Source organism: Chionomys nivalis, chromosome 7, assembly GCF_950005125.1.
Source record: "Chionomys nivalis chromosome 7, mChiNiv1.1, whole genome shotgun sequence".
NCBI lineage: Eukaryota > Metazoa > Chordata > Mammalia > Rodentia > Cricetidae > Chionomys > Chionomys nivalis.
Window position 1 is genome coordinate 55,972,648 of NC_080092.1, and position 16,077 is coordinate 55,988,724.

The window sequence follows — 16,077 nt, forward strand, 5'->3', positions numbered from 1 at the left end:
CCTGTACAAGCCTGAGGCCATCTTGTCCATCTTCCCAGAGGTTAGACCTCCTATCATAGATTCCTTGTCCCCAAACAATGTCAGGCGATCTGGGGCCAACTAGGGATGATCCTCGCTAGTCCTGCTCTAGGCAGTGAACATTCCCACTCAGTCTGCATCCATTTCCTTTCTTGGGTCCTCAGTGAGTTCCTTTTGACAGCAAGAATGTCTTATGATTCAGTATAGCTTGTTCTGGCCATGTTCTCCTGAACCCAGCTCTCTGCTGCCCTGAGAAGTAGAGCCTCTAGTGGGCATACTTTTTCTTGGCCATGCTCACCTCCCTAGCCATTTCAGAGTATCCCTTGAATGTTAACCTATATCAGGCCTGCAATGGAGGTCCTCCCCAACCAGGAATAGGCCTTTCTTCTGGACCTCTATTGCAATGAGCTGTAGTATTTTATAGGCTAACTGGAGCTGGAAGTAGGGACAAACTTAAAGACTGAGCCCATAGCTGAGTTTTAAAATGTTTTGGTGAACAAAATCCCACCTCTGGACCATGTCTGACCATCTCAGCCTTGAGTGTCCTGCCCAGCCCCATGGGACCAATGACACACAGAAGACTTTGCTACTGATTCCCAAGATTACAACATTTCTTCTTGTGGAAGGGAATTCTAACCTCTCCTAGCTCAGTATTGTGTGCTGAGCTAATAAATCTCATCAATGGGTCTCTGCTCATACCTGTGTAGCCTCATGATTTTCTTTCTGACTCTCTTGCTCCTCTAGCTCCAATAGAAGTCCATGCCCTCAGTTCTGACTTGCTGGCTAACCCAGGAGTTGTCCTCTGACTGCTCCTTCCTGCACATTAGCACAGCCCTCCCTCATGCCAGTGTTTCTGCACCAGGAGCTAGTCAGTAATCCACCACTGCTGTTCTACAGAGGGGCTACCACGTGTACTCTCCCTGAGGGCCAGACCTGGAATGTACAACTGACAAATTGGAATCCTGGCTGAGCCAGAAGAGTTTGTGACTTGCCCCAGGGCAGTTTCTTAGAGGGGTGCAGGATTGCAAAGATCCTGTGGAAAAGTATGACTCCAGTAATCCTCAGCTACCAAACTGTTTTGTTCTTAGCCCAGATGCATTTGGACTCAGGCTCTACTAGTCCTGCCACCCTCCCCATCACCCCCAAACTGCCTACAGAAACCCACTGCCATCCTGGGGACCGCCCCTATCAAAATTACATCAGCAACGGCTGGTGTAATCAAACCCCATTTGTCAGTGTGAATTCTTAGCAGATTAACTTGTCAGATTCACAGAGAAACCGTCACCAAATGTTTATGTGTAAACGATGTTGAATTTTAAAATCATGTGGATTATGGCGGATGGGGCCTGACAAGATGACAGTCTCTGGTTTCTAACAAAGTGAAGTTACCAGTGTCAAAACAGAGGATGTTTATTGTTAAAAATGTCTCAAAGTATCCACAGAAACCCCTACAGACCCCTGCCAGCAATGCTGGGCCTTTGCTGGCTGACCTAAGGCCTAGGACTTTTCTGGTCTGAGGCCCAGGGCAGGAATAGTAGAGTTGCAGACAGACCCAGACAACAGCTGGGAACCCCATGTAGCACCCCACACCACTATCCTACCACATACACACATTCCAGGCCCAGGCAACAGAAGGGTCTTAGAACTCCCTTATTCATGACCACCTTCTTCACCTTCTGTACAGTCCTCTCTCTCCTCTCTTTCCTCACCACCATCAGCCCCATGAGCCTCTCCCTCTTCATCCCCAAATTCCTCCCTAGGCTGAAAGCCAATTCTCAGCCTCCCTGCCTGGAGCTGGCAAGCCCAGAACTACTCAGGTCAGACATGATGTTTGCAATCCCCCAGCCCGCCAGCCCCAGCAGTCCCCAAACACCACAGGACATTTCCTGTGCCTTTGCTCTCTGCCAGACCTCTACTAGGAAATGCCAGGTCAGGACGTAGGGGTAAACCTGCCACCCAAGCAGCCATGCCCAGGGCTTGGAGTATCACTTAAGCGATTGATGTTTAAGTTCTCTCCTGTACGTTAGTCAGAAGCAGGGAAAGACTGCTATAAAAACTTACCTAAAAGACAAAGGCTATCTGTACTGGTACAAATTGATTTCTAAGTTATGTAAAATGCATCAAGACAGTGTGGCTAATAAGATCTCAGTGTTACAGGTGGGGGGGGCTCTATACATATGCTAATGTGTGTATTTACAGAAGTACATAAGGATACTAGAAGGCACAGAGCTACCTGGGTTACAAGGCATCTGGGAGGACAGTCCTGCCTCTACTTTTCTTTTGAACCTTCTGTACTATTAGATGTACATAGATAACTGATTTAATAGATCCTTTAGCCATAGCCACAAAGCCCTTTTAGCACAACCTCTCCTGAGAGGTCCCTGGAGCTAACCCCTTTCCCCACATTTGTAAGCTCTTCCCACTTAGCTATTCATCTTTGGATTTTTAACCTTTGGGTACATAAAACAGAGAATGTGTTGTAAGGAGTGGGTAATGGGAGGCTGGGGCCAACAATATAGTTAGGAATTGATGGCAAGGGGCTGTTTCCTAATAGTTCAGAATCCTGGAGGCCAGGTCTGTGGATGCCAATAGTATGAGAACTCTCGGTGACCAGGCACAAGAGTTCTGTGTGGGAGGTGGGCGTTCACAGCAGCAGCACAACTCTTGCCTAGCTTGACCCTTTAAGCAGCAGCAATACTCTGAGTCTGGAAAAGGGAAAGGGCTTGCCCCTGCAGGACCACATTCCCCTCAGGACAAGAAATGGCATTTGACACTTTATCCTCAGTAGAGCCCATCTGCTTTCTGTGCCAACAGAGGAACCGATCCGCCTGCTACGGGAAGTGGTGCTGCTGACCGATGACCGGAACCTGCGGGTGAAGGCACTGACAAGGAATGTGCCTGTGAGGGACATCCCAGCCTTCCTTACGTGGGCCCAGGTGGGCTGAGGGGGCCACACTGGGGCCCACCCCCATGGAACCATTCCTGAGAGGCCACCAGGCGTCCAGTGTAGCACGGAAGATGTCCACGTGCCTGAGCCACCAGTCCACCCAGACAATAAACCATCCTCTTCCAACCTCACGCCGTGGCCGTGCTGTGGGGGAGCCGCTCCTCACAGAGCCCCTCCCAAGGGTCAGGCGGAAGCTGCTGGGACCCTCCTGGGCTGCCAAGTTTAGCAGGGAGGTGACTGGCTACAGTGACAACAGGTGGAGCCAGATAGGCCACCAAGCTCTCAGCCTTTCTCCTTCCTGTCTGGTTTCAGGGCTGGAAGGAGGCCTACTCAACCCAGGGACCCAGCCACTCTGTAGTGGCAAAGGGGCAGAGGTTCCAGAGTTTCAAGTGAAATGATAGAGCCCTCAGTCTGCAGAACCTCTGTCCTGAATGTCTGAGAGGCTTTGGCTGTTAGGAAGAGTGTACCCAGGGGGTCTCTGTCTCCCTGAGGCCTAGGCCCCCTATGGACCCACACTGGGTTCTGTCCATAACAGCAGCCCTAGCCCTTCACTCTACACACATTCATGCACGCACATACAGACACACACACACACACACACACACACACACACGTTTCTCTTCCTGTCCACATCAGTCTTTGTCCTTGCACTTTGCCTTTGTTTTCCCTTTGGGCAGTCCTGGGTCTAGAGGGAAGGGACATCTAGTCTTGGGCCTGTGCTTCCTGAGTGGCCTCCCACCTGCATATGCTTCTAATACTTGGCCTTCCTTTCTCACTAGCACCCTCTTGGGGAAATTTCCTCTAGACTCTTCCTGTTCCTTCTTTGTCTGCCTTCCCTTTCTAGTTGGCTCTTTCATCACCCCAAGGGCACTCAACTTCCTCACCTCAGTTCCTTGTGGGGCTTATCGCTCCAAATCCCCACACAACCTGTGACTGGAACCAAATACAGCTTTCCCAGCTGTCTTTTCCTTCCCAATCCTCCTTTATACCTCTAAGAAGCTTCCCCGCTGGTGGAGGTAGGCCCAGAACCTGGGGTGTTTGGCCAGTTCCTTTCTCTATCCTCCTATTCTCTACCCAGAAGAGGGGACACGGGCTCCTTTAGCTTCTGAGGGTTTTGTTTTGTTTTTCCTTGGTGCCCCTCTGTTCACAACCTCACTTGGAGGTGCCCTACCAGGAATGAATTCCTTCGGCCTTGCACAGGGCAGAGGAGAAGGCAGTCTCTGTTGGAGAGGAGTAAATCTCAGTAGATCACACAGCCCACAGCCTGACTGTACCCACTTCTCCAAGGAGCAGTGTGCATCACCAGGAGTGCTCTGCCCTCTTCAGGCTCGGGGTCCTACCAGAAGAGAGCTGTGCAGGAGAGCCTAGGACAGTGATTGGGGGTACAAATGCCCAGGGCTCAGAAGACCGTGTCTGTTGAGTTGTAAGGCCCAGGCCCTTTGAGGTCCTCTCCTCAGCTGTGAAGGCCACTGGCTGAGGTGGGGGAAGTGGGAGAACACCTTTCTTCTTTCTGTCCCATTTGAAACCCTGGTTTTGTTTCCTTAATAAATTTTTAGTTGTGAAACATATTGACCTCCTGTTGGTCTATTTTTGGGACTGAGGAGGGGAGGCAGGCTCAAGCCTGTACACCTGTGTTGGGGCCCTGCCACCCACCCTGGTGCAGGGGCAGAAGAGAGGCACAGGATTAGGGACCTTGGTTACTGCTTTATTGCTGTTTGGTTGAGTATAGAAAATGGAAGCGGCTCTGGGAGAGCCTGTGTACAGAGAAGGGAATATACAAAGGGACAGAACGGGAACCAAGGAGACCTCGCTCCAACCCAGCTAAAGCTGGGCTCAGGATAGGGGCCACCCGGGGCGCATGCAATAAATACGATGGGGCCCCAGGAAGAGGGAGGGGGACCTCGGAAACAGAGACAGGTGGGCCAGGGCTGTCATCCCTGGCTCAAGACCTGCCCACCCTGGTGGGTCAGGAAGGGAAGGATTGGCCCTGGGGCTAGTGCCACTTGTGCAAAATGAGGAACTTCACATTATCAGTCCCGGGCTGGGCAGGAGCCGGGGGGCGGGGAGGCCCTCCGGCGGCTCAATCCCCTCCCCTCTCCCCAACTGTGCCCAATGCTCCTACCCCAGCGGGGAGATTCACAGTGAGAATGGGTGTGGTCGCAAGGGCCGGAGGTAGGGCTGGGAGCGTCCGAATAGTGACCTCCCTTCCCCCAAGAGCAGCACGGAGCCGGGGAGAGGGGGCCAACGAACCACAGGGAGAGGCGGGGTTCTCCTTTGGTCAAAGCTGATATCAAAAATATAAATCTCCCTTCCCCTATCCCACCCCCGTCCCGGGGTTTTCCCCCCACCGGCTTCCCCGGGTTAAGGCACAAAGCAGTGAGGCCAGGTGAGGCGTAGAAAGGTGGGGCCACCACTGCGGCGCTGCCGCTGCTACCAGTTATCCCCGGACCGCCGGGTAGCGCCAGGCGCACCTGCGAGGGGCGCTTTAAGTGGGAGAGAAACGGTCGATGGTCCGGCCGTCCGGTCCCGCGGCCAGGTGCGCACCCTGGCTCAGCACCTCTGCCGCCTTATCCGGGCTGAGTCCCAACTCGGCAGTGAATTTGGCCAGCGGGTAGAGGCTCTCGAGCGCCACCTTGGGGTCGTGCAGGAAGTGCGTGGTCTGCGCCAGCAGCTCCGCCGCAGCTGCCTTGTCCTGTTGCTTCAGGCTCAGCTGTTCAGCTGTAAGGCGGGCCACAGCAAAGACACCCTCCGGGAAATCGAGCTTGCCCTTGCCGTCGGGGCCGGGGACGCCAGGTAGTCCCCCGAGGCCAGCCAGCGCCCCGGCTGCGCCGGCCGCGCCACCTACAGCGTGCATCTTCATGTGGCTGATGAGGTTGCGCTGTTGAGCAAACTTGCCACCACACACCTGGCACTCGTAGGGCTTCTCTCCCGAGTGGATGCGCATGTGCTCCGTGAGGCGGTACTGACGGGTGAAGCGCATGCCGCACGCGTCGCACGCAAAGGGCTTCAGGCCTAAGTGACTACGCATATGGCGTGTCATGGTTCCGCGCTGCGTGAACTTCTTCCCGCAGATGGTACACGGATAGGGCCGTGTCAGCCAGTGCGTCTTCTCGTGCTGCCTCAGAGTGGCTGGGTCCTTGTAGCTCTTGTCGCAGGACGCGCAGCGGTACGGCCGCAGCAGCTCTCCCAGGCCGCCCGAGGGCCCAGTGATCTTGTCCCCACCACCACCAAAGGGGGGCCCGAGGCCGGCGGCCCCAGCAGCCCCCTCAGCAGCCTCTGCCCTGCCATACAGCGCCTCCTCTTCCTCCACGTGAGCCTCCACGTGTGCATTCAGCTGCTCCGAGCTGGGGAAGCCTTTGCCACAGGGGATGCACACGTACAGGTTGTCACCAAAGCTCTCAGGCTCGCCATAGGCCAAGTGCGGGCACGGGTAGCCATCCAGGTGGCCACTGGGTGGGCTGGGGTCCTCGCTGCTACCAGTCTCTTCACTGCTGCTCTTGTAGTCATCTCCGTCAGCGCCTGTGCCTGGGTAGCGTGGCGGGGCCACCAGGCCTAGCGGGGGACCCCCGGGTGAGGCTGCCGGGTCCCCACCGCGTTCCTCGAGGCGCTCGTCTGGGGAGCGGCGATCTCGGACGAGATCATCGCCATAGTTACCCAGGACTGGCTCGTGCTTCATCCAGCGGTAGAGAAGGCTGGGGCCGTCGGGGCGAACGGGGGGCTCGGGTCCCGGACTGCCGCCGCTTCCTCGAAACGGGTCTGGAGTCGGTACGGCCTCTTCCAGCTTCTGGAAGGGCAAAGGCGGCAGCAGCGGCAAGGCGAGCGGTGGCTCCTTGTAGACTGCGGACGCCGTACCGGGAGCGCTGTCCGGCCGCTGAGGCAGTTCTCGCTCACTCAGCGGTCGCTCGGGGACTGAGGAGTCTGGCGGGCTCTTCTTGGACAGATCCAGGCCACAAAGCTCCGGGGCGCAGAGGGAGGCTGCTGGGCCCGGGGCTGAGGCATACAGCTCGGCGCAATGGGTGTTGACCGCGGCCTCGGGCCCCGACGGCGGCTCGGCAGCAGGCGGCGGCGGCGGCCCGGCCGGGGACGAGTAGCAGGCCTGGATGACGGGCGTGGCGGCCCTCAAGCCCCGGCCGGGCCGCCCACAGGGTGCATAGCCGCCGCCGCCGCTGCCTCCTCCCCGCAGGTGGCAGTACTTGCCGTGGCGTTTGAGGCGCTTCTTGCACAGAGCCACGAGGTCAGGGATCTGCAGGTAGCTGGCGGCGGCCAGCACGGCGCCCAGGCTCGGCTCGGCCCCCGGGGCCACTGCTGCTGCAGCTGCGGCCTCAATACTGTCAGTCAGGCGGCCGGTGTAGATGAAGTCCAGCACCAGGCGGAACACGGCCGGGCTCACCATGTCATGGTCCAGGTTTAGCAGGTTGTCATGCACCACCAGGGACTTGAGGTAGGCGCTGCTGGCCGCCAGCACGTTCTTGTGCGCGCGGAAGAGGGCGTTCTGCACCACGATGATCACGTCGCACAAGAAGCCCTTGGTGCGCTGGTTGTTGAGCTGCAGCAGTAGCTGCCTCGAGTGGCCAGGCGCCTCCATCGTGTCCAGCATCGTCTGCCCAGCACACTCTCCTGCGGGGGACACACACCAGCTGGGTAAGAGCTAGGCCGGGCCGTGCCCTGGCCGCTCGCACCCAGCCCAGGACTGCTCCCCTCCGCTTCCCCTTCCCCTCAGCTGAGCAGGAGCCTGGAGCACCAAGGCCTGGTCACTAACAGAGGAGCCTCAGCGGCCTCCGGGAGTAGGAAGCTAGGCCCGCTGGCCCCAGACCAAAGGAGCAGGACGAGAAAGGCTGTGGATGGAGAGGAGGCCAGGTTAGCCTATTTGTCCCAGCCCCAGATGCTGCTGGGCACTCGAGCTGGGTGCTGGGAACTTCCAGGGAGAAAACTATTCAGGCGAAATGACCCTTGCGGAGACAATTACCCGATTTAAGTAAAATGTCCGCTTCAGGAAAAGTCATTCAGGGCCGAAAAGTTTGCCCAAGTGGGGAGAAAAGGAGCCGAGCAAAAAGCGACTCCCGCCTCGAGAGAAGTTGCCCCAGTTAGGGGAAGTGATAAGGAGGACGGGAGCACGATGCCCATCAAGGCGCCGCCCTGGCCGGGGGCTGTCAGGCCTTCGTTTGGGCCGGCCGCCCCGGCGCGGCGCGGGGAGCGGAGACAGTGGCTGCGGTGGCGGGCAGAGCGCGAAGGCCGGGCCCTGGCGCGGGGAGGGCGTTATATCGGGGCAGGAGGCTGAGGCAGGAAGCAGGTGGGGGGGAGGGGGGAGCCACGCAGCTCCCAGGGGAGGGAGGGGGCAGCGCCCCGGGCGGGCACAACGCACAGCCGGCTGCGGCCCTGACCCCGGCCTGCGCCCCACCCGTGTTCCCGACCCAGCCCCGGCCTCGACTCTACACCTCTTCCCCAGCTCCCCTCGGCCCCGTCTCCCCCGAAACTCTGCCGCCCCAAACTTGGGGAAAACTTTCCCAACTTCAGACAGGGCGGGAGGAGCGCGCCGGCCTTAGTCCCTCCAGCCCCCAGTTTCTCCTCTAGGCCCCCAGTTTCAGCAGCCTGGCGGTCCCGGGGACCCACGCTTAGTCTTGAGCCGCCCTGCCCGCGGGCGAGCGCGCCCGCCCCTGTTCCCCGCCTGGCCCGCAGGGCCTCGCGGGCCCGTTACCTGCGGCCGCAGCCCAGCCCGGCTTCCCTCCCCGAGGCTGTGGCAGCTCCTAGCCTGCGCCCCACCCGCCCCGCTGCCAGGCGCCGAGCTGTGCCAGGGCAGCGCCCCTGGCAGCCCCGCCCGCCGGCTCCCCTTGCCTTCCCCTCTCCTCCCCAGCCCATGTGCCGGCAGAGCCGGCCCCGGACCGCTGACCCCGCTGTGAACCCGCCGACGAGCAGCGGCCCAGCCGTCCCGAGTCCTCTAGGGAAGACACTTAGTGCCCTAAACGCCTGCGGCGACCCAGGACGCCCGCGCCTGAGGATGCTCCCCGGCCGGCCCGCGCGCGAGGACCAGCCTGTCCCGGGTCGGGTCCCATGCCTGCCCCTCCCGGTCGCCAACTCGAGGACCCACCTGGGGGGCATGTCGGAAGCCCCGGGCCCGGCTGCCGGCGGATCCAGGGGGGACGTGGCTGCAATGCGCTGCCCTCCGCCCGCCGGGCCCCCGGTCGGTCTGTCCTGCCGGTCCGTCCTCCCCGCGTCCTGGTCGCGTCTCAGCCCCACCGCGCTTTCCGCACACTCTTATCTGGAGCGGCCCGAACCGGTAGGCGCTGCTGCGGCCATGGCGCCACCTCGCGGCCGCGCGGGATGTGTATGGCCGGGCTGCGACCTCTGGCGCACACCTGGGCTGGAGACTTACAGATGCGGAGCTGAACTAGAGATCTGCAGGTTCACACTTCCAGATGTGCCCACCTGGGGACCCAGATATCGGACCTGGGAGTCCCATAAACCTTAGAGTTTTGGGCTGCGTGCTCCCGAGGACATATTCCTATGTAATAAGGCGCCAATTCCGAAAAAGTTCTGTCTTCAGAAAGGGAACTCTGAAGTCGGGTGTGATGGCACACTCTTGTAATGCTAGCACCAGGGAGTTGGAAGCGGGAGGACCAGGAGTTCAAGGTCAGCCTCTACGCCCTCTCTTCGGGAGGGGAAAAAAAAGACGGGGGTTGGAACACTAGTGACAGTAGGTGGTGAGAGGGCGATTTTGGAAATCCTAAATGAGATGAAGGTAGCTAAGTTCGGAGCGGGGAGGGGGCTTTCATTGGGCATTTCTGAACACCACTGTCCCCTCCTCAGGAACGTTATCAGTACGCACATCACTAACCGTCGACGTTCAAACGCTGTCCAAGCAGTGACACTCGCAGCCCGCCCCCTCCTGGAGTCCCAACTTCTTGGGCTACTGCAGAGGCTGCTACGGAGAGCACCCCTGTGAAACAGAGTGGAGGGTGTACCACAGAACCCACCCTGAACTTACGGGTCTCCAGAAGGAACCTAGGATCCTCGACTGGAAAAAGCTGGACAGAGCCCCTTGGGACGTGTCCCCCACCCCCACATCCCTCATCTAAGCAGTTTTGAGGGATCCTGAGTGAATTTTTTTCACCAATCCACCATTTGAGAATTATCACTTGAGCCGGCGGCTTGAGCTCCAACCCCTCCCAAAAGATCCTACACAACGCCATACGAGGGAGGGCTCCATTCATGTTGGTGACGCCTCTTCTAGGTGGGAGGAGACCGTGCACCCGCTCGTGGGTGCTCCGGAAATGTCCCTGCGCAGCTGGGCGGAGGCACCAACACCGTTGCAAGCACCGCGCCTCAGTGGCCCACGCTCCGCCTCCTCCCCGCACCTCCTGACCCCCGCCTACACCATGGGGGGGTCCCCCCAAACCGCCCACAGCTTCTTATTGGCTGCGCCTTCCTCCGTGGCCAAGCCGGAGAGGCTGGGGCGCAGTTACTATGGTAACCAATGAGGTTCCCAGGATCTCATCTCTCAGAGGCCTTGGAGAGCTTAGCAACCGCGCGGGGCCTCAAGACGGGTGGGGGCCGCGCTCGCCGCACCCCACGCTGTCCTCGAGCCCCCACGCCCCCGCTTGAGGTAGTGGCTGAGTCACTCGCCCCGGGGCCGCAGACACGGCCTCTGGCTGTACCAGTGAGACACCAAGGTCTTGGGCGCCCCCTAGAGGCTGCGTTCCATTGGCAGGAGACTTCTGCGCCTGGCCTAGGATTCTGGTCCAAACAAGATTGCCCTTCGCCAGGTTTCCGCGGTGTGCTCCGAATCCATCTATTCCACGTACAGCCTTGTACCTCAGCACGAGACAAGACAAGCACTGCGGACCCACAGTCGGCTCCGCAATTTCTGAGCTCTAGGAGAAACGGACACAGTCTCTCGGTCGAGGGATACGCTTTCTAGCTGAAGCATAGTGTTGGGGACGTGAAGGCTTACCAGAAATGCTCTTAGCAAATCCCAGATAGCAAGCAAGGGTGTCTGTTTTTTCTCCTTTTAATGGGGTTAGATTGTAGGCGTCTGGAAAGAAGCCCCCAGCCTCTGTGTGTCTATCCGCTGACTGATAGACACAAGGTTCAACGTGTCCACTGTTTGCCGTCATTGCATCGCTATGGGGAGGACCACAGAGTCCTGTCCAAGCGTCTCTGTGTACTCCCCCGCTCCTCTCGCCATGCCCCCACGCCTCCCGCCCACGTCCTCGGGTTTTACTACGCAGCTATGGCTGGCCTCGAACTCTCTATGTAGACAGGCCGGCCTCAAACTCAGAGAGCCTCATCTGTCTCCCATGCACAGGGATTAAAGGTAGATGCGCAACACCAAGCCCCGCCTTTTAACTCAACTTTTCCCTCCTGCTTTATCTCCGGGTCAACCTAGTGCAGCTTTCTCCCCTTGCTGAACACATGCTGCCCCCATTTAGAACCTAGAGATAGAATTGGGCTATTCTGGGGAACCTGTCCCACATCGCATGAACCCGTTTGGCCAGTTCTCACTCCTCTAGAAAGGGGTTTCTGCCAAGCTCAGCAGTCATTCCCTCTCTTACAAGCTCTGCCTATGCCTTCTACATCAGTGAGTGCTGAGGTGGTCTCTCGGTGCCAGAGCTGGCCACTGCCCAGTTGCCCTCTCCATCACTTGTCAGACTAGCCCTTCCCTTTGTGGATGCTCCGGACAATTTCCTATACTCTCTTATAGAGGACCCTTTACTCATTTCTGAAGTCCAGGCTATGCTCCTCAACTCCCTTACCTTCCCTGCGGTTTCCACCATCTGACTTGTACCTTCCCGCCTGCAGCCGAGTCAAGAAACCTTCCAAGACTTCCAGCCTTCACCACCCCTCTTTCCCCAGCCTCTTGCTGGGGTTTCCTTTCCTTGGCCCCCCAAGAGAGAGAGAAAGCTACAGTGAACATACGGGGCGTGATACCACCGCGAGGGATCTTCCGGCGTCACAGACCTGCCGGGTCTAGGAATCCAGGAATGTGGTTGGGGGCTACCAAGTGAGGACCCCCGAGGTCCAGGCGAGAGAGGACTGAGCCCCCCCCAGGACTCCCGAAGCCCAAAGGGGAGAGTGAATAAACACGCAAAGAGGCTGCACCCTCCCTGCACTGTCCTCCTCCAGCCCGCCGCCTGCAGTTCCGGAAAGTTAACCCCTTGGAGACCAAGCCTGGGGTTACGTACTCCCCCTACCCAATCCTGCTTCCGCGCGCACACCCTCCTCCCACTCCCAACTCCAAGTCGCTTCGTCCCGTCCTCCCCTACGCTGCCCCCCTCCCCCGCGCTTGCCACTATAAATAGCCTCTTTTCCCGTTTCCTAAATTCCCTGCTGACGTCGGCAACGCGTCAGTGTGTAGGAGCCGCGGCCGCATGAATGAGCCGCCGCACGAGTACTACGCGCGCCTATAAAAGCGGCGGCGCCGGCCGGGCTGCGGGAGGAAAACCGGCACTGGGACGACGCGGCCCGCCAGGTAAGGACCCACCGACGGTCGGAGATGGGCCGATGCACGGACACCATGGGAAGGCAAGGAGGGGACCAGCGGGCGGAGGGTTGGAGGGTCGCTCCGGAGTGAGGAAGGGGACAGAGTGGGAGGGATGAAGGTTCCTTGCAGCTTGGAGGAGCCGGGGCCGGAGGCTGACCCAACCCTATGCAGCATCTGCCGGGACCCAGGGACCCAAATGAAGACGCAGGACACTCTGGAGAAACATCAAGCGGAGAACCGAGCCCCCCGACCACATTTCCCGAAGCTGAGCGGCTCCTGTGCCATCCTTCTAAGAAAGTGGGGAAAAGGTGCTGGAGTCCCAGGAGACGCGCCCCCTCAATTCTCTCCCTGTCCGCAGAGCGGTGACTCAGCCTAGATGGCCCCGACTGATTGAGCCGGGGCGGCCACGACAGACAGACACACACCTCGACCCTGCGACTCTCTCGGGACCCCTGCCCCGCATGCTGCCCAGACGCCCCTTCCCCGTCCTGTCCCGACCCTTCGGGCTGTCCCACTGCGCCCAGGACTTCCCGCCTCTGCGAGTGGAGCTGTCCTCTCAGGACCAGGCGGGGGCGGGGCTTCGGCCAGGCGCCCCGCTCCACCCCACCGCACTGCCGGAAGTGCCTCCCCACTGGGACATCTTTGACGTCACAGGACTCTGACGTCAACGGTCGCGTGCCTGTCCGCGCGTGTTTGGGCGGAGGGGGACGTGAGAAGCAGCAGCGCCCCAGCCGCGGGCGACGGTACATCCCCGCCCGGGCAGTGCGCCGGCACCTTGGCTCTAGACTGCTTACTGCCCGGGCCGCCCTCAGTAACAGTCTCCAGTCACGGCCACCGACGCCTGGCCCCGCCCCAGGACCGCCGACCCCGGGCCCCTCCGCGCCTCCCTGCGCCGCTGTCCGCGGTGCTGATGCAGCGCAGGAGCCTCCCTCGGGCCCGCCCGTCCAAGGTCCCCGTGGGCTGCTGTGGGCGCTGGTCCCGCACACGCTCGTACAGCCCCAGCCGCCCCCACCCCGCCTGCGCTGCTGACGTCAGCCTGACAGTCCCGCCCCCGCGTCTCCAGGGCAACCGTGGCTTTCGATTGTTACTGTGGGAACCGGAGGTAACAGTCTACAGCCATGGTCGCCCCGCAGCACGCCCACGCTCCCCACCACGCCGAGTTCTGCCAGTCCGGGTTTGGGCAGATGCAGAGCAAGAGGAGGCGGGGCGGCGACACAACATCCGATGTGTCTGCGGGGGGTGGCAGGAGGTGTGCTCAGAGAGGCAGCCTATGAGGCTGCTGCCTGCGCACCCACCCAGGCACAGAAACAAGCCAGGTCCGCGGAGTGTCTGAGCATCCTTCTCAGTGACTGTCCGGTTTTTCCAGTCGAGGTATCTGCTATCTGCTGGTGGCGAAAAATTAGGTTGTTCTGAGATAAGAATTTTTATCTCCTGAGGAGGGGCGTGTGGAGGACAGGTGAGACCAGAAGTCCTTCAAGAAGGGAAGAGGAAACACATTTGCCTGCAGAGGGCTAAAGGGGCCAGAGAGGGAAATTGATCACACGTTTCTTGCAGAAACTCCCAAGTGAGCAGGCAAAGGGCAAAGAATCCATTTCCTGATAGAGCTACAACCTCTCTACGACTTTGTCCCCCCAACTTTCTCCTGAACCACAGAAGATGATTAAAAGGGTCCTTGCCGGCTGATAGTGGCATATGCCTTTAATCCTAGCACTCGGGAGGCAGAGGCAGGAGGATCTCTGTGAGTTCGAGGCCAGCCTGATCTACATAGGGACTTCCTGGACAGCAAGTTCACCTGATCCCTTCTCCCTTCAGTTGGTCTCTAAGTACTGTATCCAACGTGCAGTACTTAGAGACCAACAAGGGAGTACCACAAAGGCCGAATCTGTGGCTAGGGCTGCTGAGGGACTCTGCTAGGGTACTGTCTTCAGGGCTTTAGAAATCCTCTGATCTAATCGAGGCAGAAGAAAAGAACTACAGGGACATTCTGAAAAGAGACAAATCTCTTGCAGACTGAACCCATCAGAAGAACATGGGCAGAATGTTGCCTGTACAATGCTGCGATTGTCTGGTATCCTAGAAAGCATTTAGTGTAAACCATGCCCTCTTTCCCAAGGATTATTTTACGGGTTGGAAAGCTGAGGCCCAAGTTGGGCATCTAGCCTATAGTGAAATGGTAGTTACTGCTTGCTTTCTACAGCAGAGAAACCACCAAAGCCAGGAGCAGTGGTGATAAGTACATGCAGGCCCAGCTACTCAGGAGACTGAGGAAAGTGAGCCTGTGAGTTCAGAAGCTCCAGGCTAGCCTGGGCAATATGGTGAGATCCTCTGCGTCTCAAAACAATGGGGAGGAGGCATGTGATGGCAACAGGCAAGAATGTGAACTTTTGGATCCGAATCACCCAATCTTGAGTAATGTACTTAGCCTTTGTGTCTGTTTCCTCAATTGTAAAATTTGGTTATTAGGTTAATGACAGTACTTACTTCATGACATTACAAAGTAAAATTAGGCAATAAGACGGTGGGCTGAACACAGAGAGCTCCATGGTACAGTCTGTGCTTAGCATGCCCAAGGTCCTGGGTTTGGTTGAAGGCACCAAAAAAAAAAAAAAAAAAAAAGAATTAAGCCATGGTAGCAGATACTTTTGAATCCCAGCATTTGGAAGACAGAGAGAAATAAGTGGATTTCTGTGAGTGCAAGACTAACCAGAACTCTGGTGAGACCTTGTCTCAAAGATAAATGAGATGATGGGCTCCTACTTGTCCCCTTGTCTGGTACAGTTATTTCTCAATAGATGTTATTTCTAGCCTCTGGACCTTATTTGCCTGGGCTATAAATTGAAAAAAAAAAAAAAAAGATGCTTTTGTTTTTGGAGACAGAGCTTCTCTATGTAACAGCCCTAGAACTAGCTTTGTAGACCAGGCTGGCCTCGAACTTATGGAGATCCACCTGCCTTTGCCTCCTAAGTGCTGGGATTAAAGGTGTGCACCACCAGGCCTACACAGCTAAATTGAAACTTTCACAGCAGTGATTCCTCAGGGGACCTGCTTTCTCTCCCCTGCAGAGGGTTCTTAGTCCCATGAGAAGCCCTTTCCTAGTAATACATATTTTACCAGGGTTTTAAAACTACCCAAGTTTTCAAATACCCAGCTCAGAAATGACCGGGGCAGTCTGTCAAATAGATCTAGTTTTCTCTAAGAGTTCCAATTGAACAAATGTTCCTCATGTAAATGGCCCACAGGGGTTCAGTCTGCCTGGTGAGAGGTGACAACCATTCTGATGTACAGGAGGAATCTTTAGTCCAAGCATGAGCACTTCTGCTCCACCTAAGAAGGCTCTGCCTAAACCTTCTCCTTTTCTGCGTAGAGCCAGGTCCTGAAGACCATTCACATGGATCTTTATTTAGAGGACTCCCAAGGAGTGCAGGTCCTTTCCCCAGCTGAAGCCCGCCTAGAGGGGGCAGCCTAGGACTGCCAGAGAGTCTGAGTACTGACTTGCAGATCCATCATTTTCAGAAAAGCAGAAATACTAACGGGCCAAAGCCGATAGGTTTATAGGAGTAATCCCATCTGTTGCAATGTCTTCTTGCCAAGAAAGTAACCTCTGGAAGACTACAGCAAGGCAGAGACCAACTCC

General features: G+C 57.7%; 3 protein-coding genes across 8 annotated transcripts in view; 2 read left to right on the top strand and 1 right to left on the bottom strand.

Annotated features, from left to right (window-relative positions):
* Positions 1-4,516, top strand: part of Smg6 (SMG6 nonsense mediated mRNA decay factor) — a 231,748-nt gene extending 227,232 nt beyond the window's left edge. For 3 of the 4 annotated variants that reach the window (XM_057774026.1, XM_057774027.1, XM_057774025.1), the window contains exon 19: positions 2,833-4,515. In XM_057774026.1, coding sequence (XP_057630009.1) covers positions 2,833-2,963 — 131 coding nt within the window. In that variant the 3' untranslated portion in view covers positions 2,964-4,515. Of the gene's footprint in view, positions 1-2,832 lie in introns of all 4 variants that reach the window. The other variant, XM_057774024.1, reaches the window with a different exon arrangement.
* Positions 4,517-4,657: 141 nt separating this feature from the next.
* Hic1 (HIC ZBTB transcriptional repressor 1) lies at positions 4,658-9,191 on the bottom strand. 3 transcript variants are annotated; one of them, XM_057774929.1, is made up of 2 exons: positions 9,051-9,191; positions 4,658-7,582 (listed from the first exon to the last, which is right to left on the bottom strand). In XM_057774929.1, exon 2 carries the CDS (start codon positions 7,560-7,562, stop codon positions 5,451-5,453), a length of 2,112 nt encoding a protein of 703 aa, XP_057630912.1. In that variant the 5' UTR covers positions 7,563-7,582; positions 9,051-9,191; the 3' UTR covers positions 4,658-5,450. The 3 variants fall into 3 exon arrangements, with proteins under 3 accessions (XP_057630912.1, XP_057630913.1, XP_057630911.1); XM_057774930.1 differs by lacking the exon at positions 9,051-9,191 and adding an exon at positions 8,661-8,682; XM_057774928.1 differs by lacking the exon at positions 9,051-9,191 and adding an exon at positions 7,932-8,149.
* On the top strand, positions 8,082-15,909 carry LOC130877031 (nascent polypeptide-associated complex subunit alpha, muscle-specific form-like). The gene is made up of 8 exons (XM_057773945.1): positions 8,082-8,231; positions 8,412-9,239; positions 9,770-9,780; positions 10,194-10,429; positions 12,086-12,140; positions 12,802-12,981; positions 13,098-13,692; positions 15,808-15,909. The coding sequence occupies exons 1-8, from the start codon at positions 8,082-8,084 to the stop codon at positions 15,907-15,909; spliced, it is 2,157 nt and encodes a 718-aa protein (XP_057629928.1).
* Positions 15,910-16,077: the final 168 nt, after the last annotated feature.